The 27,497-nt window shown below is 44.5% G+C and overlaps 2 protein-coding genes across 4 annotated transcripts in view; one reads left to right on the forward strand and one right to left on the reverse strand.

Annotated features, from left to right (window-relative positions):
- The first annotated feature begins 2,592 nt into the window (after window positions 1-2,592).
- ADRM1 (ADRM1 26S proteasome ubiquitin receptor) lies at window positions 2,593-16,963 on the forward strand. Of its 2 annotated transcripts, XM_088674718.1 has the most exons (11): window positions 2,593-2,662; window positions 6,557-6,735; window positions 7,355-8,118; window positions 8,524-8,640; window positions 8,772-8,895; window positions 9,313-9,399; window positions 11,361-11,442; window positions 12,279-12,526; window positions 14,141-14,298; window positions 15,982-16,084; window positions 16,597-16,963. In XM_088674718.1, exons 3-11 carry the CDS (start codon window positions 7,909-7,911, stop codon window positions 16,698-16,700), a joined length of 1,233 nt encoding a protein of 410 aa, XP_088530844.1. In that variant the 5' UTR covers window positions 2,593-2,662; window positions 6,557-6,735; window positions 7,355-7,908; the 3' UTR covers window positions 16,701-16,963. The 2 variants fall into 2 exon arrangements, with proteins under 2 accessions (XP_088530844.1, XP_034978687.3); XM_035122796.3 differs by lacking the exon at window positions 6,557-6,735 and having other exon boundaries at window positions 7,908-8,118.
- A 1,164-nt stretch (window positions 16,964-18,127) lies between these two features.
- LAMA5 (laminin subunit alpha 5) overlaps window positions 18,128-27,497 on the reverse strand; it is a 191,505-nt gene continuing 182,135 nt past the window's right edge. For both annotated transcript variants that reach the window (XM_035123974.3, XM_035123973.3), the window contains exons 75-80: window positions 26,304-26,456; window positions 23,900-24,059; window positions 23,616-23,746; window positions 22,049-22,139; window positions 20,829-20,948; window positions 18,128-19,920 (exon numbers count right to left, since the gene is read on the reverse strand). In XM_035123974.3, coding sequence (XP_034979865.3) covers window positions 19,763-19,920; window positions 20,829-20,948; window positions 22,049-22,139; window positions 23,616-23,746; window positions 23,900-24,059; window positions 26,304-26,456 — 813 coding nt within the window. In that variant the 3' untranslated portion in view covers window positions 18,128-19,762. The remainder of the gene's footprint in view (window positions 19,921-20,828; window positions 20,949-22,048; window positions 22,140-23,615; window positions 23,747-23,899; window positions 24,060-26,303; window positions 26,457-27,497) is intronic.

The raw sequence follows: 27,497 nt of genomic DNA on the forward strand, positions 1-27,497 counted from the left end.
CTGCACAAGCATATTGAAGAAGGGATAAAGAAATATCGCATCCCCATTGCCTCTACATGGGTAGAAGGCTTGAAGGATGGAACACATATTGGATACAAGGGTAATACAGTGGAGGAAACGACAAAGGGCCCACCGTCATGAACTCGAAAGTGTTAGGTTGTTATTACGATTTTTATTTTTAATACTGCTCTGTTTTAGAATTTTAAAATTTATTTTCTTATTATTAAATTGATGGGGTTTCAACTGTTTTGGTTGCTTATCATCTTTTCTGAGCCCAGTGTGAGAGCACCTGTGAAACTGAAAAGGGTATTAAGGTTGAAATTAGTAAGGACTGTAATTTCAATACCAGTTTGCTAAATGCCCCGATAATTCAATTCCAGAACATCCATAGTAGGATGGATATAAATTTTACAGATTCCACTGAAGTTTAAATGATCAACTGCAGGATGGATCCCAGAATAATGTTAGAGGCAGTTGGAAGTTAAGCTATGAAGTTTCCAGGTACAGTGGTACCTTGGTTCTCGAACTTAATTCGTTCCAGGAGCACATTAAACTCCTGAAACTGTTTGAAAACCAAGGCACGACTTCCAATTGTCTACAGCTGCTTCCTGGACTCAAGCGGAAGCCGCGTCGGACGTTCAGCTTCTGAACAACATTCACAAACCAGAACATTTCCAGGTTTGTGGCGTTCAGGAGCCGATTTGTTTGACAACTAAGCTGTTTGGGAACCAAGGTACCACTAATATATTAACATAGAACTTCTCTCAACCTACATGCCAACTGAAGGGAGTGTCTCTCAGCTTGTGCAGACTGAACTCTTTCCTTATCCAGCAACCAGCCCTCACACCTCTGACTTTGTTTTCAGAAAGGTTTACACTACAGTCAAGGCTGGACGATATATTGATATACTGACCAAAACCGTGAGAACGGTTTCATAATTTTTGACCTGCCAGTATATTGCAAATCATGATGTGTGTGTGTGTGTGTGTGTGTGTGTGTGACACAAAAATCACAATGTGGGAAAAACCATGAAGCCAGGCAATGCCTCTGCATAGCTCCATCCTTATTTCAGACATTGTGATGTATCAGTATATTGCAATGTTTAGAAGAGAAGAAGAGGAGTTTGGATGTGATATCCCGCTTTATCACTACCCGAAGGAGTCTCAAAGCGGCTAACATTCTCCTTTCCCTTCCTCCCCCACAACAAACACTCTGAGAGGTGAGTGGGGCTGAGAGACTTCAGAGAAGTGTGACTAGCCCAAGGTCACCCAGCAGCCACATGTGGAGGAGCGGAGACACGAACCCGGTTCCCCAGATTACGAGTCTACCGTTCTTAACCACTACACCACACTGGCTCTCAACTAGCAGTTGAGAACCAGATATTGCCCAGTCCTATGCCACACCATGGCTCTGTTGTGAACAGAAAAAGGGAGGGAGGGAGAATAAATTACTCTGCATTCCTAGGGCAATGGCCAATCTATTTCAGCATCCCGTTCTCACAGTCGCCAGCCAGATCCCTGTGGGAAACCAGAGAGCAGAACCTGAGCACAACAGCTCTTTCGCCTCCTCTGGTTTCCAGCAACTGGTATTCAGAACCATTGTGAGCAATAGCAGTCATGGCTAACAGCCACTGATAGACTTATCCTCCATGGATTTGTCAAACCCTCTTTTAAAGTCACCCAAGTCAGTGGCCACCACTGCCTCCTGCGGCAGAGAGTTCCACAGATTAAACAACTTTCTGCTTGAAACAATTTGTTTCATCTGTGCTAAACCTTCCAGCATTCAGCTTCATTGGATGCTCACGAGTTCTAGCGTTATGTGAGAAGAAAACCTTTATCCGCTTTCTGCATCCCACACATAATTTTATACTAAGTGATGCCGCCTGTCGCTGGCCTTTTCTGCAATTTTTAATCCCAAGCGCTGCAACCTTTCTTCCTAGGGGAGCTGCTGCATCAGGTGCAATGAATATTCGATTTACGAATCGCTCCCCATATATAAAAAAATTCCTTCCAGTAGCACCTTAAAGACCAACTAAGTTTGTCATTGGTGTGTGCTTTCGTGTGCATGCATACTTCTTCAGGTACACTGGAACTCCCCATATATAAAACACCCCAAAGCGAACCCTAGAGAAAGTCAATTTTAAAAATAATTATAATTTTGCCCTCTCTAATATAGTCTGAGGAGGCTGTGGAGGCATCTGGCTGCCTCTCGGCCCCTTTATCGCACCCAACCCAGCACTGCGCAAGCTTCGGGCTCCACAAAGCTCTTCCTCAGCTCCCCCAAAACGGCGCAATCCCCATGCAGTCCCAACGCGCGCCGCTAGAGGCCGCGCCCTCCCCCGCTCCCGCGCGCGGCCGACATGACACAGCACAATAGCCGGGAGGCGGGGAGGCCGCGGTGCACGACGGGGGCTTGTTGGCGAGTGGCGTTCCTTCCGAGTGGCAGGCTTTTCCGGCCAGTGCGGGCGCGGCGCGGGAGGAGCCAGCCTCCCAGCCAATGGGAGATGGCGGTGGAGGGGAGGAAGAGAAGAGAGGGCGGGCTTCCGGCGTGACGAGCAAAAGGCTACCCCCCCTCCGCCTCCCTCAGCCGGCCGGAAGTGCGGTAGCGTCTGAGGGGGAGAGCGAACACAGTGGGGTGACAGTGGGGCGAGCTGAGGCGGCAGGTAAATTCCGCGGGGTGGGGATTCGCGTACGGCGGGCTGGTTGTGTGTGAGGAGGCCTGGAGGTCGCAACCACCTGGGGGAGGTGCTAATTCGGCAATGGTGGGGGAGGGGCGAACGGGGGGGGCCTCGCGTGTGAGGCCGAGAGAGAGGCGCCCTTGAATTGACGGAGGTGGGGGAGGCGGTGGGTAAAGGGGAAGATTCGCCCCATCGCTTGTCCCAACTTCAAAAAGTCCCTGAGGAAAATGGAGGGGGGAGGGGTGGAACAGACGAGGGACCCCATTCGCACGTGGGGAGGAGGAGGAGGAGCCTTAACCTACAACCCCCCCCCCCGGCCTACCTTCCAAGGCATACGGTTTATAATTTTTACTAAGTTAAGTGGGGAACAGCAGCCAAACGCCGCAGGTTAAAAGAGTGCCAGGATGTTTCCGCTGTGCAGTGGGTAGGGCTAGATGACCCTCGGCGTGTGCGGGTGCCCCTTTCCACTCTACAATTCTTTCACTGCCCGTTTCTGGGGTATGTCACTCTGTCCCTGCTTTCCTCCCGTTTTTCCTGGTCGTCCATTCCACGCACTCCCCAAGAAGACGAGGACAGTTGGGTTTCTGGTGTTGTTATTCGTTTTATTATTAATTAGCCTTATTACTTCCTTGCTACCCGAAGGTCTGCAAGCAGCTTGCAGCAAAGAAAAATGCACAGTACATAATACCATAGGGGAAACGGGGATGGGGGGGGGATAATAGAATACGTTCCTATTTCATGAGCGCACACTTAGTCGGCACTGAGGCGTTTTTAGGTGTTCCCACCTTTAGGGGCTCTTCTCCCCACCCCCTAATACAATTGTGCCTGTCATATTTGGCCTGCAAGGTGAGGAGGAGGGTGTCTAGGGGAATTAAAGATCTGGCCCGCTGGGCAAACTCACTTCCCCACCCCATTGCTGAGTGTTTAATTGGCAAAGCATTTCATTTTGCAAATTGTAACCCATTACTTTGCTTGCTGTTTGTCCTCCAGCGTACCATTTTTAGAAGGGGGGGGGAGAGTGACTTGGCCAGGCCTAGATGCGAGTGTACATTCCATGGTGTGATAAACTTCAGCATAACCAATACTCAGGCTGAACAACATCAATGGCTAAACTGGTGTTTGAATAAGATCTACAAATATCAAGGGTTGCCATCCCTTCAGTTTGCCTTGTGACCCCAATCCTCAAATAGCATGGCCCCACAATCGATATCCTATAATATGGTGCTGTTCTCTAAGTTTACAGACGCCGTGCTTTATATTTTAACAGTTGCTTCTCACTGTGTCCATTTCCCAAACTTGGAAGTTTGCAAGGCTGTGTATTATATGAACTGGTAGACCTACAGGTGAAACTCGGAAAATTAGAATATCGTCAAAAAGGGCATTTATTTCAGTAATGAAACTTAAAAGGTGAAACCAATATATGAGATAGATGCATGACTTGCAAAGCAAGATATGTCAAGCCTTTATTTGTTGTAATTATTTGTTATTAGGCGGATCAATTATAAATGGAATGTAATTAATGAAATGTAATAGCGGTGTTTATTTTTGTATTATTGTAACTATTTGTTTTATTACTGTGGAATTTCCAAAAGAAAGCATTTGTAAAAATTAAAAGAAAAATAAATAATAATATGTTGCATTACTGAAATAAATGCACTTTTCGATGGTATTCTAGTTTTCCGAGATTCATCTGTATAGTAGTTCTTCTAGTTAGCCGTTCACAAATATTTGGACATGTTCCAAATATTTAGTACAGTATGTTGTTTGTTCAGAGGTGGGAAACTGTTGTCCTCTAGTTGTTAGACTTGAACTCTCATCAGCATTAGCCATCTTGGCCAGAGATGTTAGGGATTATAGTCCCAACAGCTTCCCGACAGGTGATGTGGTAATTGGGATTCCAAAATCTGGTAGCTTATTCATGCTGCTTGGCTAGGAATCAGCCATGTGAGCTTCAAAAATATGAGGGTGGTGGAAATATTACATTGTTCTTATGCTTTGCAATTATGCAAGGAAATTAGAGTGATAACAGGTGCCTTTAGTCACTGACAAACATTATAGTTCTTGGGTAGAGCAGTAATTCTCAAAGGGTGTGGCAAGAGAGGATGGCAAGTGTGGCAGGAAGATTCAAGGACAGTATAATAAACATTTAAACATTTCAGTGTAGTATAGTATCAAAACAATTTGTTTGCAGAATATGGATAGATATATTTTCAAAATGAGAGCAAGAGCACCAAGTGATGCTGAGGACAATCCTAGTTGTGTTTTCCAATATATTTCTTACCAATTAAAAAATCAGTGTGGCACAAGCAATTTTTTATTCTGAAAGTGTGGTCCAGAGAAATAAGTTTGAGAACCACTGGTATAGTGTTTATTTCAGAATGCATGGTGACTTAATGCTCTAAAGAGCACTAGCATTCAGTCTGCTTTGTGTCAGTAGAATTAATACAGTCATACCTTGGGTTGCGTACGCTGCGGGTTGCGTACTTTCAGGATAAGAGTGCGGCTGACCCGGAAGTGTTTACTTCCGGGTTCCGCTGCATGCGCAGAAGTGCCGCTCTGGATACATACTTTTAAGGGTGTGAACACACCCTGGATCGGATCAAGTACATATCCAGAGGTACCACTGTAAAATGGTTTTCCTACTCCAAGACCCGGTTGGCAACTTATTTCCCCTCATTGACGAGGCGAGGCAGAGGTACCTACGGTGGCTGTGTTTGTAACCATGATTTGTTCAACAAATTATGAAATGGGTCATTGCCGAGCAAGCAAGCCACAGTTTTGTTTCTCCCAATCTTGATTTTTTTCCCTTGTTTTGTGTCTCTGTAGTTTGGTGTCTGGTTGTTGTTGTTGTTTAGTCGTTTAGTCGTGTCCGACTCTTCGTGACCCCATGGACCATAGCACGCCAGGCACTCCTGTCTTGCACTGCCTCCCGCAGTTTGGTCAAACTCATGTTCGTAGCTTCGAGAACACTGTCCAACCATCTTGTCCTCTGTCGTCCCCTTCTCCTAGTGCCCTCAATCTTTCCCAACATCAGGGTCTTTTCCAAGGATTCTTCTCTTCTCATGAGGTGGCCAAAGTATTGGAGCCTCAGCTTCACGATCTGTCCTTCCAGGGAGCACTCAGGGCTGATTTCCTTAAGAATGGATAGGTTTGATCTTCTTGCAGTCCATGGGACTCTCAAGAGTCTCCTCCAGCACCATAATTCAAAAGCATCAATTCTTCGGCGATCAGCCTTCTTTATGGTCCAGCTCTCACTTCCATACATCACTACTGGGAAAACCATAGCTTTAACTATACGGACCTTTGTCGGCAAGGTGATGTCTCTGCTTTTTAAGATGCTGTCTAGGTTTGTCATTGCTTTTCTCCCAAGAAGCAGGCGTCTTTTAATTTCGTGACTGCGTATGGAATGGCTAAACAATTCCTGATTTTGAGATGCTATGGACTGTAACACACACACTCCTTCTCCCCCCCCCCCACCAGAAGACTATGCTTCTTTGTCCAGGGTTGTGTTTGACCTCTTATAGGTTTCTTTCTCCAGCTATGTTGACGACAGAGTCTTTATAACTGCTCAAATTTCTTTCATGATGCTTGTGTTGTCTTGCATCACTTGTTGCTCAGGGGTCACTTGATACACTGGAAAGTGCTGCTGTCATAAATGCCTTGTGGCATGGCCTGTGGGGCCCTAAGCTGACCTGGGACGTCTTGGCTTTTTTTTGAAGAAGAATGGATTTGAAAAGTTAGCAATAGCCAGCAAAAAATCTATTTCACTTGAGAGATCCTGTAGCAGTAAGTTGAGAGCTGAAGAAGCTTTGTCAGGAAACTAACACCTGAATGCAAGAGGGGTTTGCCTCTTGGGTACAATCTGATTCATTTCACCAGAATTCTTTAGCTGCTGTACACTCCCTAGAGACTCAAGCTCTTTATAAGAATGATCAGAAGTCTGACTTGAAGAAAAGCCACAGCCAGGCAATGATGCTTTTCCTGGTTTGGAGAGGAAAATGGTGCTAGAGGACTACAGGACTTCTTGGCGCTCTGAGCACAGGAGTAGTGTGTCATTGGTGAGTATTGCTTCAGTAACTGTTTGGCCCAATTAGCTGATTGCTAATTCTCTAAGGAATCCACTTTCAATAACATTCCTTAGTTTGTTGGACTTTTGACTTATTTGCATTGTTACATTTTATATGCCACCTTTCCTCCAAGGAGCGCAAGGTAGCATACATGGTTTTCTTCCTCCTCATTTTATCCTCACAACAGCCCTTTGAGGTAGGTTAGGCTGACAGACAGTGACTGACCCTAGATGACCCATATTATGATTTAGCTATTAAACTGCTAGTGTTATTCACTGAAGTGCATTCTAATTGTTGTTTTTTTAAAATGCTTTTTATACTCTCTGCTTTGGAAAAGTAGTTTACACTCTTTTAAAAAGTACAAGCAAAAGTCTGCTGATCTATCCTCAAAATAGCCCCGTTTTCCCATCAGGTCTGATGTAAGTGAGCCTCTAAACTGTTCTGAGAGTGGTCCAAGTTCTTAGCTTTGCTTTTGCTCCCCAAGTTGCTTGTATTTTCAGGGATCTAGTGATAGAATAGATACATAGTTCTATGTATCTATTCTTTAAGGTGGTGCTACTTTTTCTGTTGGTGCACTATAGTAATGGTTTTCTCATTCTTCTGTTTTCAGATTCTGCATAAATATATCTCAAACCATTCTGACTCTGGAAACTCCCTTCAATCATTGCTTCTTCCCATCATAACCAGACGGCTTTTGATCCTTGATGCTATTCTGACCCAAACCCTGTCAAGTGCTTATCAAAGATCAGAGGAAGGTTGGAGGGTTGGTAGTAGAGATCTAAGTGAAGAGGCTGTTTTTCAGTTTGCAAAGCACAAAGAGAGGAAGAATTATCTGCAGGACTTGAATGAAGATGATCATTACTGCTGAGCTGCTTGGACTGTTGCTCCTGTACAAACATTGTCCACCCCTGCCTGTAAATGGAAAGGATACTGTGATTGGTTCAACACACCCAGGGAGTCTGCTTGTTCAGGGTGTACAGGAGTTCTGGCTTGGCCTTGCCCATTTAGGCTGTCAGATTGGTGCTCTTTAAGTTACCTTTAAAACACTGAATTCCTGAAACCCATTGCCCTTCTTGACCATAACTCTGGATTCGGGCACTGGTAGAACACTTGTATATTTGAAAGAAAAAACGTGCTTATTATGAAATATTGTCTCTTTCCAGGATGTCTTCTGGTGCTTTATTTCCAAGCCTGGTGCCAGGCTCCCGGGGCTCATCTAGTAAATACTTGGTAGAGTTCCGTGCGGGAAAGATGTCTTTGAAAGGCAGCACTGTTACACCAGACAAGAGGAAAGGTCTCGTATATATCCAGCAAACGGATGATTCCCTCATTCACTTCTGTTGGAAAGACAGGACTTCAGGGAATGTGGAGGATGTAAGTAGAATGCTGCAACCTAAAGGTGTGTGCATTGATTTAATGCTGCTTTGTGTTTTAAATCAATGTATGTAAGAGAGTGTTACTAGACATTTATGTACTAAATTGAGGTCTGTGGTTTGAGGAAATAGGTTTCTTTCTTCCCTGGCCACCTGACAAGATGCATGTATCTCAAATGTGTGTGGAATTTGTGTGTCTTGTAAGAAAAAGATACACATGTTCCCTAGAGGCAGGCATAACGTGCATCTATGTAACTCCCCATAGTTTGCAAAGCTTGTCGTGGGAGGGACTTTCAACTGCAGCCTGACTGAGAAAGTGGTTAGTGATTTCTTGCTTATTGTAATCCATTTGGATAGTTTTGTTTGGAAAGTAAGGAATATTTGTTGTCATCTTCTTCCATTCCAGGACTTGATTATTTTTCCTGATGACTGTGAATTTAAGAGGGTGCCTCAGTGCACTACGGGCCGCGTTTATGTGTTGAAATTCAAAGCTGGATCCAAGCGGCTCTTCTTCTGGATGCAGGTTTGTGGATGTTAGCAAATGAAGGGGAAACGAGGAATAAGTGATGCTAGTTGTTGCTGCGTCACATTGAAGCTGTGGATTAGACATCTGTCATGGAGTGCAAGAATGCTTTTTTCTTCTTCTCCCGGCAGGAGCCCAAGACTGAGAAAGATGAGGAGCACTGCCGTAAGGTGAATGAGTATCTCAACAACCCACCAATGCCTGGAGCTCTGGGTGGTAGTGGAAGTGGAGGCCATGAGTTGTCTGCCCTTGGAGGTATAGACCTTTTCCATGAGTCCTTTTCTGTGTGTTCTTTAGTATTAAGAGCCAGTTCTGATACTTAGGTGGTTTGTTTGTTTGTTTGATCCTTCATTGGAACACCTTAATTGCAAGACCAACTTTAATTGGATGTTTAATTAATAAAGAACAATAAAATAGTATTAAAAAATAAAACCATAAGGCAAACATAACAATTTCAAATATAACTTTGAAAAGTTTAGGAAACACGGATGTTTAGGAAACATGAGATGTGTGGATATGCTTGATATTCTCCAGGGTTCACCTGTGTTGTTTATTTTATATTAGAAGCAAAACAGTGATATTTTCCTCTTAAAACCTGTTGCCATTTTAAATTGCCTTTCGTTTAGATGGAGAGCTGTAAAAATCTGTGAATATAATACAATCTCTGTTTAGGTGAAGGTGGCTTGCAAAGTCTTCTGGGAAACATGAGCCATAACCAGCTCATGCAGTTGATTGGACCAACAGGCTTAGGAGGACTTGGTAAGTTCTTTTGTACATTCATGCTAAAATTGTGTTTGTCTGGGTTAATCTCTTCCTAATGCTCCCTGCAGGTAATATGCTTGGTTCTTAAACAAAGTGTTCATAATAAATCAAGTTACAGGTAGGTAGCCGTGTTGGTCTGATGCAGTAAAAACAAAATAAAAAAAATCCTTCCAGTAGCACCTTAGAGACCAACTAAGTTTGCCATAGGTATGAGCTTTCGTGTGCATGCACACATCTTCAGATGAAGATGAATGAATCAAATATCATTGGACAGAAAGTAGTACCAAGTAACATGAGCTGACCCATTCTTTCCTCTATTCTTTCATTAAATGCCTGTGCAACATGGATACAGTGTTGTCAGAACGTTAAAAGTGCACGCTTTGTAAGATTCCCCTGTGTGTGTGATGGTAAACCTGCTGCTTAATGGCATAGGTGAATCCTTCAGCGACTGATCATGCAGCCGCTATGCATCCTCACTGTTTGATGCCATCAAGTGGTCCAGAATAGAATGATTCCACCAGGAGGCAATTTTCAGAGAATGTAGAAAGACAGGTTTCCTAGCATCTTGTGCTATTAACACAAAGCATCATCTGACCCGTTTACTGCAATTATTAAGTTTGCAGATGACACCACCATAATGGGTTTAATAACAGGTGGAGATGAATCAGTGTATAGAGGGGAGGTCCAAAAAAAATCTACATGGTGAACAACTTGCACCTTAATATCAGCAAGACAAAGGAGATGGTGTTGGACTTTCAGAGGAAGAGAGAACTAGCCCCACTGTACATCGGGGAGGGCTGTGTGGAGAGAGTCTCTTCCTTTAAATTCCTAGGAGTTTATCTCAGTGAAGACATTACTTGGAAAATCAATACAACCCAGGTGAAGAAAGCCCAACAGAGACTCCATTTCCTCAGAGTATTGCGAAAGAACAATGTCAATCAACATTTGATTATCTCCTTCTACTGGTCCACAATAGAAAGTGTCCTTTCATACTGCATCACGGTGTGGTATGCTGGTTTGACATCAACGGATAGGAAGTGCCTACAGAGAGTGGTGAATGCAGCACAAGATATTATGGGCTGTCTCTTCCGCTGGATGACATCGCGGAATAACGTTGCCTCAGGAGAGTGAGGAAAATTCTTAGGGATGATTCACACCCTGGCTAGCACTTTCTTGATCTGCTGCCCTCGGGCAGAAGATATAGAAGCATGATTAGTCACACCAACAGGGTAAAGAACAGCTTCTATCTGTGGACTGTTGGGCTGCTGAATGAAAAGATAACAACAGGGCAACTGACTTCCGTGTTTTGTGTGTGTGTGCGTCAGTAAACGAGGGGAATTAAGACTTAAGAAAGCTGAGTGGGGGGTGCTCTTGTAATCTCACTGTATGCAAGTTGTACAAGTGACAATAAAGTGTTTCAATTCAATTTCAAGAAGCACAAACTTCGTTCTTTGGCAGCTGTTCTACCCTTGAGGATGTTTGGCTTAGAAATGACAAACTGAGACTCAGAATTAATGCTTCAAGTATCAAAGTGGACTATCAGACAAAACTTGGCATAGAACTAGACAGATAAATCCTTTGAGGGTGTGTTTTTGCTTAAGTTTGCATACTCTAAAGTGGACAAAAACCACTTAAGATGAAGAAAAGGCTGGCATGATGGCAAAAAGAAGTCTCCTATTCCTTCCCAGTTTTAGGCGTTCTGAGTCTGGGTGGACCATTGATCAGTGAGAGCCTTCAAATGGACCAATGAAGTCCTTTGGCTCTGTGCTGAATTTGTGTAAAAAAGCATCTAGTCTTCCGACATGAGCTTGTACATCTGTGTTTCTGGGTGGGGAAAACTGGAAAGTTATTTTGGTTATTTTGAACAAGAAGTCTACACAGTACAACATTTTAAAACCTACTTTCTATTTATTAAAAGAAGTCTCTAACACACATGCTGTCTTTTTCCTTTATGGAAGGTGGGCTCGGTGCTCTGACGGGTCCTGGTCTGGCTAGTCTGTTGGGAAGTGGGGGCCCCCCAACTAACAGCTCTTCTTCCAGGTAAGAGGCTCTTGACTTATAACTGTCCTTTTCAAAGAAACAGATTGCTTTAATAATACCTGAGGCTCTGTTTAAATTGTGCAATATTTTAGTGGGGACATTTCTCATAGGTTTCTGTTTTTATTACATATCGCTGCAATGTTTCAGATCCAACAGCCAGTGCTGTGTGGCGAACTTCTGGAGAAGCAGCTCCTGTGGTATCTGTCTAGCATTTAAAGAGAATCTCTCCTAGGTGTGGGAAACGTGGAACCTCATTTTGGGGTTTAACTAGCGAAGGGAAATGGGATAAGATGGGAGATCAGAAAGGGTCAGTAGGGTTATAAACAATAACTTTTCGGGTTTTGTAGTGCAGTGGTACCTTGGTTCTCAAACTTAATTCATTCTAGGAGTCTGTCTGACTCCTAAAACCGTTTGAAAACCAAGGCGCAGCTTCCAGTTGGCTGCAGGAGCTTCCTGCACTCAAGCGTAAGCTGCATTGGCCATTCGACTTCCAAAAATGTTTGCAAATTGGAACACTTACTTCCGGGTTTGCGGCGTTCAGGAGCCAATTTGTTCGTCAACTAAGCCGTTCGAGAACCAAGGTACCACTGTAATTCTAGGGCTCATCTTTAAATTGCAATTTTAGAAGTTTGGTATTTCAAACTGAGGAAGGAGGCATCTCATCACCTCCTTACTTAAGTTGTGTTGAGTGAGCTCAGAGCTTGCTTTTTTTTGTGGGAGGGGAAGACCTGCTGGTACTCTGGAATGGCAATTCTCTCACTTGCTCTTTAGCTTTGGAAAACATCCCCAACTTCAAACTGTACTTGCAGAGGCTAACTAAACGAATTGCCTTTTAGCTCTCGCAGCCAATCGGCAGCTGTGACACCATCTTCCAGTACTTCTTCCACACGGGTAACGCCAGCTCCTACAGCTCCTGCAGCAGCCACTGCTACTGCCACTGCTGCTGCCACCAGTCCCAGTCCTGCTCCAAGTTCTGGAAATGGGACCAGTACAGCAGCAAGCCCTACTCAGCCCATCCAGTTGAGTGACCTCCAGACTATCTTGGCAACGATGAATGTGCCAGCTGGAGCAGGAGGCCAGCAAGGTAAAAAGGGGATGTGGGAATCCAGACAAAAAATGAGGTCTCCCCAAAGGTGCGTCCTCCCTTGTGCTTCCTTGTTTCTTCCTGGCTGCTTTCCCTACTGAAACAGTATTAGCGACATGCTGTTTATTACATGCCCCTGTACAAAGACAAACAACATGATAGAGTCTTTTTTGCCTCTGTGTTTACTGCAAGGATTTGCATCCTGTTGCCCTCTGGCTGTCATTGGACTCCAACTCCCGTCACCCCAGGCAGCATGGCCCAGTGGTCAGAGAAGTTCAGAGTTGTAATCCAATAGTGGCTGGAGGGTACTGCTAAATAGATAAATAGGTACTGCTGTGACAGGAAGGTAAACGGCGTTTTCGTGTGCTCTGGCACTTGTCACAGTGTCCCGTTGCACCGGAAGTGGTCTTGTCATGCTGTCCACATGACCCAGAAAGCTGTCTGGACAAGCGCCAGCTCCCCCGGCCTGAAAGCAAGATAAGCGCCGCAACTCCCTAGTCACCTTTGGCTGGACTTAACTGTCCAGGGGTCCTTTACCCCTTTTACCTTTACAGTGTGTATGTGAGAGGAAGAAGGTAAGCAAATGGTATAACACTACAGTATGTCTGGATCAAAATCTTAAATGCTTGGTGTTTGAAACACACTAGCTCCCAAATAAAATCTGTTTACCATTCTCTCTCTATATATATAAGATTTAATTGTAAATAGGCTCAGAATTTTGTTCAGTTGAGGCTTTCAAAAAAAAGTTAATCATTTGGTTGACAATAATCAACAGAACACTGTTACAGGGAAAAAAGACCTTTTATCATAATATTCTGCAGGAAAATATGACTTGACAAGTATATCTTCTAAAAAGAAATCCAAAACAACATTGAATTTGCTTTCACAGGTGGTCATTATTTTGTTGACAATATTGTATAAAGGGCAAGTAGTTTTCCCAAACAAGTTTCCGTATTCACTTGCAATTCTTGCTGTAAGGTGAGATGAGATTTTAGCCATTATAGCCAAGTCATTCTTTCCAGGAAGTGAGCAATGTTACTAGTTTTTAGCCACTTAGCAGCTGTAATCAAATAGGGTGCAAGTTCTTAATGGTTTTTCTTTAGGATAGGGGACATATAGTTGAGCAATATTAGTACTGGATCTAAAGGAACTTCATCTTCCAACCTTTTTTCTTAATATTCTAATAATCTTCCAGTATTTTTGTGTGTAGCTGCATGCCTACCAGATATTGAAAAAAAGTTCCTTTCTCCTATTTGCACCTCTGCCCTATTTTCAAATATGATTTATTTATTGCTGCAATAATTGCACGAGTCAGATGCCATTATACCATAACTTTTAAAAAGAATTTCCCTCTTAAGTATTCAGAGAAAATTTTTTTGCATCTTTTCTCCATAATTTCTTCCACATCTCCATGCTTATGCTATTTCCTGTGTCCTTGACTGCACCTTACAATATAAACCTTTACTTGTTCCCGTTTGCAGTTGTACTTTAACAACAGGTGATTAGACTTTTGTGGTGCCTGCAATACACCCGTGGTTCGCAGAGTTCTCCTGTAGCAGCTTTGCTAATTCTTCGTACTTCTGCCCCAGACATTCTGTCTCTGTTTCTTCACAGTTGACCTGTCCAGTGTCATGACCCCGGAAATAATGGCACCCATTCTGGCAAATACAGAGGTTCAAGAGCGCTTGCTGCCTTATCTTCCTTCTGGGGAATCTCTGCCGCAGACAGCAGAGGAGATCCAGAACACACTGACCTCTCCACAGTTCCAGCAGGTAAAAGTTTTGGTATACCTGGAAAATACACTTGGAGGCAGCTACTTGGCTTAAGTTAAGATTGACTTATACTGGGTGGAATTGGCTGAAACACACCAGGAGGAATCTTAGACAAATCCCTGCATCATTTGGAGAGCTATGTGATGAGGAAGGTCTAGTTATGAAGCAGTTGACTTCTCTTTTAAGGATGAATGAGGATGGGAAAACCAAAGAGGCGGAAGTGGTATCCCAGGCAACCCCTGTGTGGATGTACAATGCAGGGGCAATAGTGTCGCACACCAAGACACTGCACTTTGTGTAGTCTGTCAGATTTGCTGGCCGGCCTTTCCAACGGTGTCTGTCAGCCATTTGGGTTGTCTTTCCCCCTGTTTCAGGATACTGTGCCACAACATTTCCCTCTAACTAATAAAATAAAGTTTGTGTCTGCTAAATGCAGTCTTGTGGTTTGTTATTTATAAACCTGCCTTTAGAGTGGCTGAAATGGCACTGCTCTGCTTGAACCCCACAAGTTTATCTCTAATTACTTGTTGAATTAATTCAGTGCTGATAGCAGTAATCTTAGTGGGAAAAGCTGTTTTTTAACTAAAAGATTGAAGAAGTTGGCTAGAAATCCCCCCCCCCAAAAAGATAAGACAGCTTGGCAAGAATGCAAGAAGCTCTAGATCTTGTGTCAATCCTGTTCAGTTTGCCTGTTGTGATAAATCTCAGAAAGGCCATCTCTGAGCTGGGCATTGCATGTAGCCTTGGATGTCATTTTACTGCTGCCTTTGATGCCTCCTCGAGCTTTCATACTACCAGAGTTCTTTCTTCATCATCCCTGGCTTTAGAGCAGGCACCCCCAAACTCAGCCCTCCAGATGTTTGGGGACTACAATTCCCATCATTCCTGACCACTGGTCCTGTTAGCTAGGGATGATGGGAGTTGTAGTCCCAAAACATCTGGAGGGCCGAGTTTGGGGGTGCCTGCTTTCAAGTGCTTGCTCCCTCATTCTATGTTGCTTCTAAACAATAGGAAGGGGTGATATTTTGTTTTCCCCCTTGATTGTATGGTCCTTAGCTGTCTTAAGAACAATTTGTTATGCTGCCACTCTTTGTGTGGTGTTGGCAACATACTAAATTTGAAAATAAATTCCACTTTTCAGAAGAGCAGCTGTATTGATCTTTTGTGCTTTTAAAAAACCCCCACAAAACTATAATTGAAATTAACCTTGTCAAGCCCAGTGCGGCCTACTTCTGAGTGCACCTGTATAGGAGGAGTGGGCATTCTAATCTTCCAAGTAGCTATGTTGAAAACTGAAGCAGCATACTCTTTATTCTGGAATAGTTAATCCAGAATACTGTTACAGTTGTACCTCCGTTTACGACCTCAATTGGTTCCGGGGAGCTGGTCGCTCCCCGAGCAAGCCGTAAACGGAGTGCCTCTTCTGTGCATGCTCAAAGCGTCGACAGAGCGCTTCTGCGCATTCACGCGCCGTGTAAGCACTTCCAGGTCCGCGGCGGTCGCAAACCAGTCAATCGCAAACCGCAGCGATCTTTAACCGAGGTATGACTGTATCTCTGGCTCCACCTGCCACCAGAGTGCAGCACCTGAAGGAATGCTGCCCTCTGCAGGAAACAAAAAGCCTGCTCAGCCTTTGCTCTATAGAATCTTTCTGGAATTTGACACAGCTTTTTTTCTTTGCAGGCACTCAGCATGTTCAGTGCTGCCTTGGCTTCTGGGCAGCTGGGACCTCTAATGAGCCAATTTGGCCTACCAGCTGAGGCAGTAGATGCAGCAAACAAAGGAGGTGAGTTAATTTCTGTCAATAAACCCAAGATTGGTCAGTGGCTGTGCAGTAGGCACTGAAACTCCTGCTGGGTCAGAGGTCCTGTGTGTTGCAGTTTTACCAGAGTCCTGATTTTGAATCCCTCTTGAAGGCAGAGAATCAGGGTAAAAGGTTGCAGCTCTGGCTCAGCTCTCTGTAACCCAGCGAAGTATAAACATTGCTGTGGGATGGTGATGCGGTGCTTCTAATGCAGTGCTTTTTGTCCAATTATGAATATGGACTGGAATGTCATTTTTTGTAGGCTGAGTACATGACAGGTCTGAGCTGCAATGAACATGGGGAGGGGGGTGGTTAGACCATTACAAACCAACACAGATGTTCAGATGTTTCCTTTGTCCACCTACTCCACACTTTTCGTTCTGGGTAGTTGTTTTCCTTTTGCCATGTGCTGTTCGCTTGGAGCCACGCATTAAGTAGCCTGCTTTCCTATTGCCTGCCTGCCATGTTATTCATTTGATGTATCTTGTTTTCAGATGTCGAGGCGTTTGCAAAAGCAATGCAAAACAACGTCAAATCCGATCAAAAAGGAGACTCAAAAGACAAGAAGGATGAGGAAGAAGACATGAGTTTAGATTAGGTTTCTTAACTGTGTCTTACGGGTACTCCTAGATACTTACCTTTAGATAAGTAGGATAACTAGCATACTTCATGTATTGAATCTGCAAGTAAAAAGGACCTCTCTGCCAAATTCATCCTGGGTATACTGGGTTCTCCCCGCCCCCTTGCTGCAGTTTCAAACAGATGTTTGTCTTTGTGGCCTTAAAGTACACTTTGGCAGCTTCTTATTGTCCTTGGAAACAAGTTTGGTTCACCTGATTAAATTTATAGTCTTGCATCAAATCCAGTTGCAGGTCTATGCTTGGGGTTTCCCGTAAGGTAAATGCATCACCTTGGCAGAAACATTTGTAATTTTTACTTTTAGTTTGTTGTCACAACCCATATCCAATAGTTGCTATAAAGCCATCCAAGGGCTTATCTGTATCCAGCAGAATATTTTGAGCTTTTAAACCCTACCTATTTAAGGAATTGCTTGGTTCTACCAGTTATTTTGTAAGAAGTCCCCTTTGTTCCTAGAAGGTTGTTTCCTGTTTCTACTTATTCTCCTCTCCATCTCCTACATTGTGTGAGGTAATCCTGACCCTCAAGTCATGTTTTTATGAAGGACATGGGGCAGTAGGAATGGGGGGGGGAACCCCTCTCTTGTAAGAAGAATGTGTGATTCTGAAGGTTCCAAGGCAATCTGTCCCCAAATTTCGCACTCAGGAGTGTTGCATCCTCTGGGCTTCAGCCTAATTTTATGCAGGGTGCAGTCTGAGCCCAGTCCACTTTTAGCTGGTGTGTAGTCTTCTATCTTCTAGGACAGAGCTTTCCAAACTCTGTTGTGACACACTCCCCTGGGGCTGGAAAGAGGTTAGTTTTAACCTCCAGTTTGCTAGTAAAATTGTGTCGCGAAATGATGCATGTCTAATAAGTATGTCACCAACATGAAAAGTTAGGAAAGCTCTGTTCTAGGGACTGGCTCTCAATAGAAACAAGGGTTCCCTTTCCCTGTTCTTAACTGGCTTGCCCTTCATAGCATTGCTTCTCTATTAGCAATCCTTGCATGTTGAAGTAATAATAATACTTTTTACTATTTGTTCCCTTGCCCATCTGACTGGGTTGTCTCAGCCACTCTTGGCAGGAAGCTGGGAAACCTCCCTTTGCCTAACATCCTGACTTGCCCAAATGTCACTGCATTTGACAGATATGCCTGTTTTTGTGAGGATACATAAAAATACAGTGACAGGAATTTTGGTGGTGGATAGCTTTTGGGAAGTGTCATACCTGAACTATAAAGAGAACTGTGCATGTGGCAGGCATTTTAGACCTATAAACTTCACTACCAAAAAAACCCCCAAACCACCCACAGGAATGTCTGAGGTCCCTATAGTGCTTGAAACGGTAGCAAAGATGAGTTTAATATAATGTGATTACGCTTAACAAATTCAGCACTACTACATATCGTTTGTATGAATTATAGATCATAAAATTTTATTTGAATTAAAAGTATGTACCAGTGATTTACAGAGATCATCCCTTAAAAGTACAGCTTAAAAACAGATACTTACAGTGGTTGAAAGTGAAACCAATAATTGTTAAAACCCATTTTACAATATGTACCCCAGCATTAAAACAGCCAATATACTGATAAGTTATAAAGTCCTTTTCAAAGCAGTATCTTGACCCATGTGATGAACAATGTATATACACACAAATATATATAAGGCAATCTCTAAAAGTGCACCATATACTTTTGGGGGGAGGGTGTTATTGTGAAGTTAATGCGCATGGGGAGTTGGGAAACACTGGGTGGTATTCAATACCAGTCCTATTCAAGAGAAAACCTGTTGATGTTAATGGACATGGGCTTCTTAATTTCAATGGGTCTACTCTTGAGTAAAGAATAACTGACAAACCCTTGCAAGAACTTTGAGCACAGTGGTACAAAAGTCAGCTGGCAGCTTTGTCATAATAACCAGGCTGGGTTTCCTAGGGACATATTAAATGTTCTACCTCACGTGGAATTAGGGCTGTATTGCCTGCACAATCAACCTGACAAGTTGGTTTATAACATGGTTGGAGAGGCAACATGGGCACATTTAAATTAATTTATTCATCTTTTCCTTATACATTAAGAGTTATCTGCCCAAGTCATAATCAATTGACTTAATTCTACTCATTAACTTAGCACCAAAAACATGAAATACTGTTTTGCTGAAACAACGGGTGCCTGTTTGGTAGAGACTAGACAAGCACAATGCAAAACGGCTTTGAAGCTCCAAGACCTGCATCTTGCACAGTTGTTCATTATTTCAGTAAATAAATACTGGCCCCTGACCAAATGGTTATTATGCCGCCAGCTGCTTGGAAATGGTGAAATACAATTCAGATGATGGCAGCAATAAAGTTTTCATATTTAGACGTGCTTAAATAATTTTGTTCCTGTCCCTTGAGCCTTTCAGCTAGCTGAAGCAGTTCACAAACTACATTGACAGATTCATCCTGATTAGAATCTTACCAGGTGTGGGGGAGAGAGAGGGAACAACTTATGCTTCAACAGTACTACAGTGGTGCCTCACTTAACGAATGCCCTGCTTAACGAAATTTCTGCTTAACGAAAGGATTTCTCAAGCGGAGGTTGCCTCGCTAGACGAATTCGTTTTATGAAAAATTCGTCTAGCAAATCGCGGTTTCCCATAGGAATGCATTGAAATTCAATTAATGCGTTCCTATGGGCAAAAAAAAATTCAATGCTTTCCTATGGGATTCGCTAGATGAATTTTTCGTTATAAGAAAAGACCTGTGGAACGAATTAAATTCGTCTAGCGAGGCACCACTGTATTATAAATATACCATATGCCCTTGCCCTCTTCAAAAACCTTACTGTGGACAATGTGTAAAGGCAGGAAATCATCAATTACAAATAAAAACGGATGAGGCCTCCTTGCCCTCTCAACACACCTGCTGTTGGTGCTGAACACGGACTGTATCTCCAGGCGGCAAGGAATGCGGTGTGTGCCCAAACTTGAGGGACCCTGCTGGCTTCCTGAAGGGTCATGTGGCTTCCTGCAGTACTGACTTAACACGTACAAATAGTTTTTACATAAGTGGGCACCCTGTGAGCCCTACCGCTCCCTTTACAGTCCCAGCTTCTCTTAGGTTAATTTGGTTCCGGTTGATCACCAAGTTCTTCATGCAGCCAACGTAGGAGGGGAGTTGAGGCACAGGTGCCAAAGGGAGGCCAGTATCTCCGAGTTCTGTAGAAGGAAGAGCAAAACATGTTTTTTAACACAACTCTAGGCAGTCCAGAGGTCATTAGGCTTCAGTTTCACCTTAAGCTAATTGTGACTAAGGCCCATTGGGTAAAGGTAAAGGGACCATTAGGTCCAATCATGACCGACTCTGGGGTTGCGGTGCTCATCTCGCATTATTGGCCGAGGGAGCCGGCATACAGCTTCCAGGTCATGTGGCCAGCATGACTAAGCCGCTTCTGGCGAACCAGAGCAGCACACGGAAATGCCGTTTACCTTCCCGCTGTAGCGGTACCTATTTATCTACTTGCACTATGACATGCTTTCGAACTGCTAGGTTGGCAGGAGCTGGGACCGAGCAACGGGAGCTCACCCCATCGTGGGGATTCGAACTGCCGACCTTCTTACCGGCAAGCCCTAGGCTCTGTGGTTTAACCCACAGCGCCACCTGCAAGGCCCATTGGTTAACTTGTCTAATAAAAGGGAAGTGCACTCCACTAAATACAAAACCAAAAAAAATATAGCAAGCACATACACAGCACATCAGAACAGATGGGCTTAGCTAGTGCCGCATATAAGAAGAATTTGTGACACAGATTTTCCCTATGTCACAGAAAGAGCTTGTTTAAATTTTGTGCTGCATAAAGTGAGCACCTTTTGGAATGCAAGCTGAACATTGGAACACTCCAAAATGCAAAGAGATTCTGTGACAGATGCGTAATGTTCTTCAGCAGGCAAACAAATGTGGCAATTCCCTGTGAAGAGTTTGAAATTCATTGTGCAAGGCCAGAGATGGACAACCTCAAGCCTGGGGCATAAATGCAAGAAGAACCAGCCGAGTTATGGGGGCATTAAATTAACTGCAATGGTTTAGAAGCAGGATCCTCCCAAATATCCGTGCATGAGCTACCCACCTGGCATTCCACCGAGGTAGAAGTTCTCTTTGATGGTAGCAGCATGGGCTTGGTTGGGTCCCACGGTGTAATTTCCCTCTGTGTCCACATCTAACTGAATCACGTTGCTGCTTTTGATTACTTGGAAAGAAAGGGGTGGAACTAAGTCAGAGGTAAACATGCTGAGAAAGCTCACCTCCCTCAATGCATGTAGCAGCCCTTGCTCCCACACAGTGGTGGGTTGGTTCAGTGTCTAGCACAACTTAAAATGAACGAGGCGTGTCAATTTGGACTACAAGGTCAGCAAACTTTTTCAGCAGGGGGCTGGTCCACTGTCCCTCAGACCTTGTGGGGGGGGGGGCTGGACTATATTTTGGAAAAAAATGAATGAACGAATTCCTATGCCCCACAAATAACCCAGAGATGCATTTTAAACAAAAGCACACATTCTACTCATGTAAAAAGCACACTGATTCCCAGACCACCCAGGGGCCAGATTTAGAAGGCGATTGGGCCGGATCCGGTCCCCGGGCCTTAGTTTGCCTACCCGTGGACTAGCATATGGGCATGTAACAATTGTGCAAGCGGCTGGAAGGATTGTTCCAGAAGTGTACTTTGCATTCTGCCTAGATGTAGCCGGTGCTAATGATCCACACGAAGTCTAATCAGCATTAAAGAAGGAAATGGGTTGTGTTGGAGCAGGCATCCCCAAACTGCGGCCCTCCTACAACTCCCATGATCCCCAGCTAAGAGGACCAGTGGTCAGGGATGATGGGAATTGTAGTCCAAAACATCTGGAGGGCCTTCTTTCAAGCTCTCTTTCATACACACACTTCGACCAGTCAACATCCACACCTATTTCATGAAGGGATTTGACTCGGTGATAAAGCACACCCTTTGCATGCAGATGAGACCACTTTTAATCTCTGGTGTCTCCAGGCAGAGCTGGGAAATGTTCCTGCCTCAAACCCTGCAGAGCCGCTGTCAGTCAGTGCAGACAATACTGAGTTTGCTGGCCCAATCATCTGGCTCCATGCTAAGGCAGATTCCTACGAAATGTTTGGTGAGATACAGCTTCTCAGCTGTAGAATACGGACCTTGGTTTGAGCACAACGACAAAGAGAGAAGGGCTTGGATTTTGAGGAATGCTGCTTGGGCTGTGATGTTCTCAAAGCAATTAATCCCCATGCCCCCAAAAAGAGCGCAGCAGGAAAAGATCACACAGCTGGAAAGTAGCTTACCTGCTAGCGTATGCCACTGCCCATCGCAGAGTGAAGGTTGGGTCACCGAGGTGGCAAATTCCCCAGCACCAGTGTTTGCAATCACAGTGACCTAATCCCGCAAGAGAAGATTAAGAAAATTTCCATCAGGATGGGAAGGGGGAGACAGTCCTGAACATACTTCAAATGTGGTTCAGCTGAAGTGATGACTTCACAGATTCCCCATTGTCATTGCTGATCTGCTCCTGGAAAGCACAGCTGGAGGCAAGTACAAGGCTGTACAGTGGAACCTCGGTTTATGAACACCTCGGTTTATGAATTTTCGGTTTATGAACACTGTGGACCCATCTGGAACGGATTAATTCATTTTCCATTACTTTCAATGGGAAAGTTCGCTTCAGTTTATGAACGCTTCAGTTTATGAACAGACTTCCGGAACCAATTACACCCATGCTTCAGTTTATGAACGCTTCAGTTTAAGTACTCCGCGGACCCGTCTGGAATAGATTAATCCACTTTCTATTACTTTCAATGGGAAAGTTCGCTTCAGTTTATGAACGCTTCAGTTTAAGTACTCTGCGGACCGTCTGGAACGGATTAATCCACTTTCCATTACTTTCAATGGAAAAGTTCGCTTCAGTTTATGAACACTTCAGTTTATGAACAGACTTCCGGAACCAATTGTGTTCATAAACCGAGGTACCACTGTATAGGTGCCCTGCAAGCCGGGTCATTGCTCTGAGCAAACTGAATGCATGCCAAAGTGTGCAGCTCAGAACATAGGGGTGTATGAGCTGCTGGTTCCTTAACAGTCAGAAGTCTGAAATCTATTGGATCAGATCAATGAACTGCACAGTTCTACTTGTGACGTTGTGGCAATGCATTTAGTGGGACGGAACGGAAGCAAACTCATGAGCTTGCAAAACAACAGCCCCAGTTTAACTCACGGAATTCTGCATGTACCACCAGCTTCTCTCTTGATAACATTTGTAGCAATACACATGTTCTTGATAAGCAAGAGCTTTTCCCATGCAAAATAGAGAGATGCAAAATAGCCTGTGAAACAAACAACTTGGGCTCCTAGAACCAGGATCACGGGCTGTTATGGCAGCATTTTTTTCCAATTCTGCACATGGAACAACAGGTGCACATTAAGCATATGGGCCCCTGCCTTTCTGCTTTTGTGAAGCAGGTCTTCAGTTTCCTGAGAATTTCAACTTTTGCTTTTCAAGGTTCCTAGCTGTGAGACATAGGAAAGCTTGATGTTTGTTTGCAAAAGGCCATGGCTGATCCAGCAGTCTCAATTTCTCCTCAAGGCTTATAGTTCACACAGTTCCCTTCCTGTTGCTTCATCTTTACCAAATCTCCCAATGTCTGTCTGCCCTAACCCCAACTCTTGGCCAATAAGACATTTACTTTTTGCTTGCTGGCTAACGGTACATTTTTGTACTTTGTGTGTATAACAGGATCAGCCAAGCAGGTGTGATTTTTTAAATTTTCTCTTCTGGTTCCCTTCAGAGACCATACAAGTTATTACTTCCAGTGTATATGAAGTGCTTGCAGACGTCTTGCTGTCTGATCACATTACCTTTTCCTTGTCTGTATACAGCCTGAGGTAGTTCGTTTGTCTTGTGCCAATGTGAAATACCAAGCCAGACACACTCCGGGGGCGAATTTCCAGCATCAACTCAAAGTCCTGCCCAATAGCTACGGACCTGTCTGGAGGATGAAAAGAAAGGGCTGTCAGAACAACAGAGGACGCATGGGCCTTTATGCCTTAGGAAAGAAGAGGATGTACTGGCAAAACTAGGAGGAACATGGGGGGAGTCCAGCAGGGTACAGAAACCTCAAGAAAGATGATCCATACAGTACCTAGAGCCACGTATCCTCCATCAGCAGAGAAAAAAGTACCACTTTCCGAAGCACCCTCATAACAAGGGGTCACACCAAAGAGGCGGGATGGTGAGACCAGAGGCTTCCTGTCTAGTTTCAAGTGCCGGATGCACCCCTTAAAGCTGGTAGCGGAAGCATCCTGAAGAAGGAAAAAGATCTTTTGAAGAAAATGCCAGCATCCAAACACATGAATACTCAGCATACCGGGCAACGCCCCCTCCCCCCAAAGGCAGGCTTTCGTTCTTAGTGCTCGGCAACTGTATTTCCAACAAGACCGTATATATACTTGTTTTGGAGAAGATGGGGAACCTCAGACCTGGGGACTGAATGTGGCCCTCCAGACTGTTATATCTGGCCCTTGGGACTCCTCCTAGGCCACACCACCTCACTGGCCCTGCCCTAGGCCATCGGGTGTTTTCTCCTGCATGGATTGTTCCTCAGAATTGTGATAACGCTTCTTAGTTTACTTGGCAAAGGATGGAAAGGTGTGGGTGTGTGTTTGTTTGTTTATGTAGGAAGTTCTGCCTTTTGTGGGTGGAAGGATGCCAGCTGTACAAAAGAACAGAGCTACATCCACTTCTTTACCCACTTTTGCTTCTGGCATTGTCTTTCAAGGGCATGCAGCCCCTAGGAGGTTTGCTACCAAACTTCCTGACAGTAAGAGCTGTTCAGCAGTGGAATTTGCTACCAAGGAGTGTGGTGGAGTCTCCTTCTTTGGAGGTCTTTAAGCAGAGGCTTGACAGGCATATGTCAAGAATGCTTTGATGGTGTTTCCTGCTCGGCAGGGGGTTGGACTGGATGGCCCTTGTGGTCTCTTCCAACTCTATGATTCTATGATTCTACCAGGAGATTCAGCCCTTGGGCAGAAAAAGGCCCCGCTTGACGGCTTTTAGTCACTGATGCAGGATGTAACCCTGGAATTCCTCTGCATGTTAACACAACTGTTAACCGGTGGCACCAAAGGACCAGTTTGCAGACACAACAAACTGGGAAAAGGGGGGGGGACAGTGGGCATGTGTCCTCCCACTTACACTTACACCCATCTTTGTGACTCAGGGACTAGTCTGAATTCTCACAACCTTGCTACCTTCCTGATTTAGCAGGAAGGACTGTGAGGACTGAGCATATAGATGTACCACCTTATGGCCTGTGTTATGGGGTGGTACATGCCTTGGCCCACTGCCCCACCACCTGTATGGGATTTTCCAGTTTGCCTACAGTGTCAGCTGGCTCTTAGGCAGTGTGTGGGCAGGGGACGAACTGCTCCCTGGGCCCCCAGACACGCAGCCCCCATTTTCTGAAAGATGCTGATCTATAGAGTGGTGGCCAAGATCATGGCCACTGGTCCCATCACCTCCTGGCAAATAGAAGGGGAAGAAATGGAGGCAGTGAGAGATTTCACCTTCTTGGGCTCCTTGATCACTGCAGATGGTGACAGCAGTCACGAAATTAAAAGACGCCTGCTTCTTGGGAGAAAAGCAATGACAAACCTAGACAGCATCTTAAAAAGCAGAGACATCACCTTGCCGACAAAGGTCCGTATAGTTAAAGCTATGGTTTTCCCAGTAGTGATGTATGGAAGTGAGAGCTGGACCATAAAGAAGGCTGATCGCCGAAGAATTGATGCTTTTGAATTGTGGTGCTGGAGGAGACTCTTGAGAGTCCCATGGACTGCAAGAAGATCAAACCTATCCATTCTTAAGGAAATCAGCCCTGAGTGCTCCCTGGAAGGACAGATCGTGAAGCTGAGGCTCCAATACTTTGGCCACCTCATGAGAAGAGAAGAATCCTTGGAAAAGACCCTGATGTTGGGAAAGATTGAGGGCACTAGGAGAAGGGGACGTCAGAGGACAAGATGGTTGGACAGTGTTCTCGAGGCTACAAACATGAGTTTGGCCAAGCTGCGGGAGGCAGTGCAGGACAGGAGTGCCTGGCGTGCTCTGGTCCATGGGGTCACGAGGAGTCGGACACGACTAAACAACAACAACAAGAGTGGTGGCAGAAACAAAGGTGTCCCTCCTGACCAATGGCACCAAGGCTGCCATGCGACACTTTCAGAGGGGACTAGTGTACGTGGTGCCTCTCTCTCCTAACATCCCAGGGAGTTTGTTTTGGAAAATGTGTCCTCGGAGGGGGTGTTTTCATAATATATCCTCCAGACCCATCCTCAAGTGATATGCACCACGCACAATACTATCGACAAATGCAGTACTTTCTACAAATCCTCCAGGTGTTGAATGGGGAAAGGATCAAGGTGAGAGGCACAGTACATGCTTTGCATGTAGACATTCTGTCCCCAAGATGCTGGAGAGCTGCTTCCAGGATAGGCAATAAATGGGCAAACAGTTTGACATTCTACAAGGCGGATTCCTGGGATCCTTACTGGTATATGTGCTTTTGCTTTCTCCACAGGGGCTCCTCCAATGTAAAAAGGACCAGGGATCCAGAAGTCTCCAGCAACAGGCAGGGACTTCTCTTGGGCTCTCAATCCATTGATGATGAGCTGGACTCTGCTTCTGTCTCTGCTGTAGAAGACCTGACAATTGCAAGAGGCGCACATCAGAGCTGCTTGGTTCTTGGCACCTTTACCAGTCTATGACACTCAAGAGCTTGTTTACTTTAATGCCCGGGGGGGGGTTAAACCTGTGGCCCCTCAAGTGCAGATGGACTGCAGCCAACCTCCAGCATCTCTGGCCATTGGCCATGCTGGTTGGGGCTGACGTGAGTTGGAATCGGGACAAAATAAGAAAGGCCATCTTTGATTTAACGTGATACGATATTGGCAAGGTCACTTTGGGTATCTGCACTCAGCATGTGCAGTCCTACAACAAACCTGGCACGGAGTGGTTTTTACTGTAATCCTCTTTTTTACAGAGGGGAAATGGAGGCCAAGAATCAACGAGTTTTCCCCAGGTTAATCTGCAAGTCCCAAGCACAGGGGAAAATAAATATTGATTGTCTAAGGTCTGAGAACATTCGGCACTTCATTTAACTGGGGTCACACTGATTTTTATTTACTTGCAAGCTTTTATTTTATTGCTATATTTTTTCAGAGATGGCCCTTGGTTCATGTCTAACTTGGCTGTCTTGTATTTCCTCTTCCAGCTTTACACTTACTCTTTCACCTGCCTTAAATAAGGCTTCATGAGATTCCTATTCTACAGTCAGATAAGGCTCATTCCACACAGGTGGTTGGCACTATTCACTCAGCAGGGAGCTGCAGGCAGTTCTGACACTCTTATGAATGCAGCTGTTGGCATACTTGTAGCCTAAGTATGTGGGTTACCTCCCCCCCCCAAACCATTTGTGTATTTTTAGATTTCTACCAGGGAAATAATCTCATTTGCAAAGTTGCACAGCATCATTCTCAAGGCAGCAGCATAGCCCCCAGCCAAGTCCGTCAGGATTAGAAGACGTGGCCATCACCAGGAGATTGGCTGCCATTGTTTCCTCAGACAAAGGACTGTGCATTTTTTACTCATTATATTTGTGTAAATGTCAGTTTGTGTAAATTCACTAGGTTCTATTGGGACGGTTTTTCTGCAACGAGTATTTTAGGAATGAAACCAATCTAAAC

The sequence above is a fragment of the Zootoca vivipara genome, chromosome 7, assembly GCF_965207765.1.
Source record: "Zootoca vivipara chromosome 7, rZooViv2.hap1.1, whole genome shotgun sequence".
Classification (NCBI taxonomy): Eukaryota; Metazoa; Chordata; class Lepidosauria; order Squamata; family Lacertidae; genus Zootoca; species Zootoca vivipara.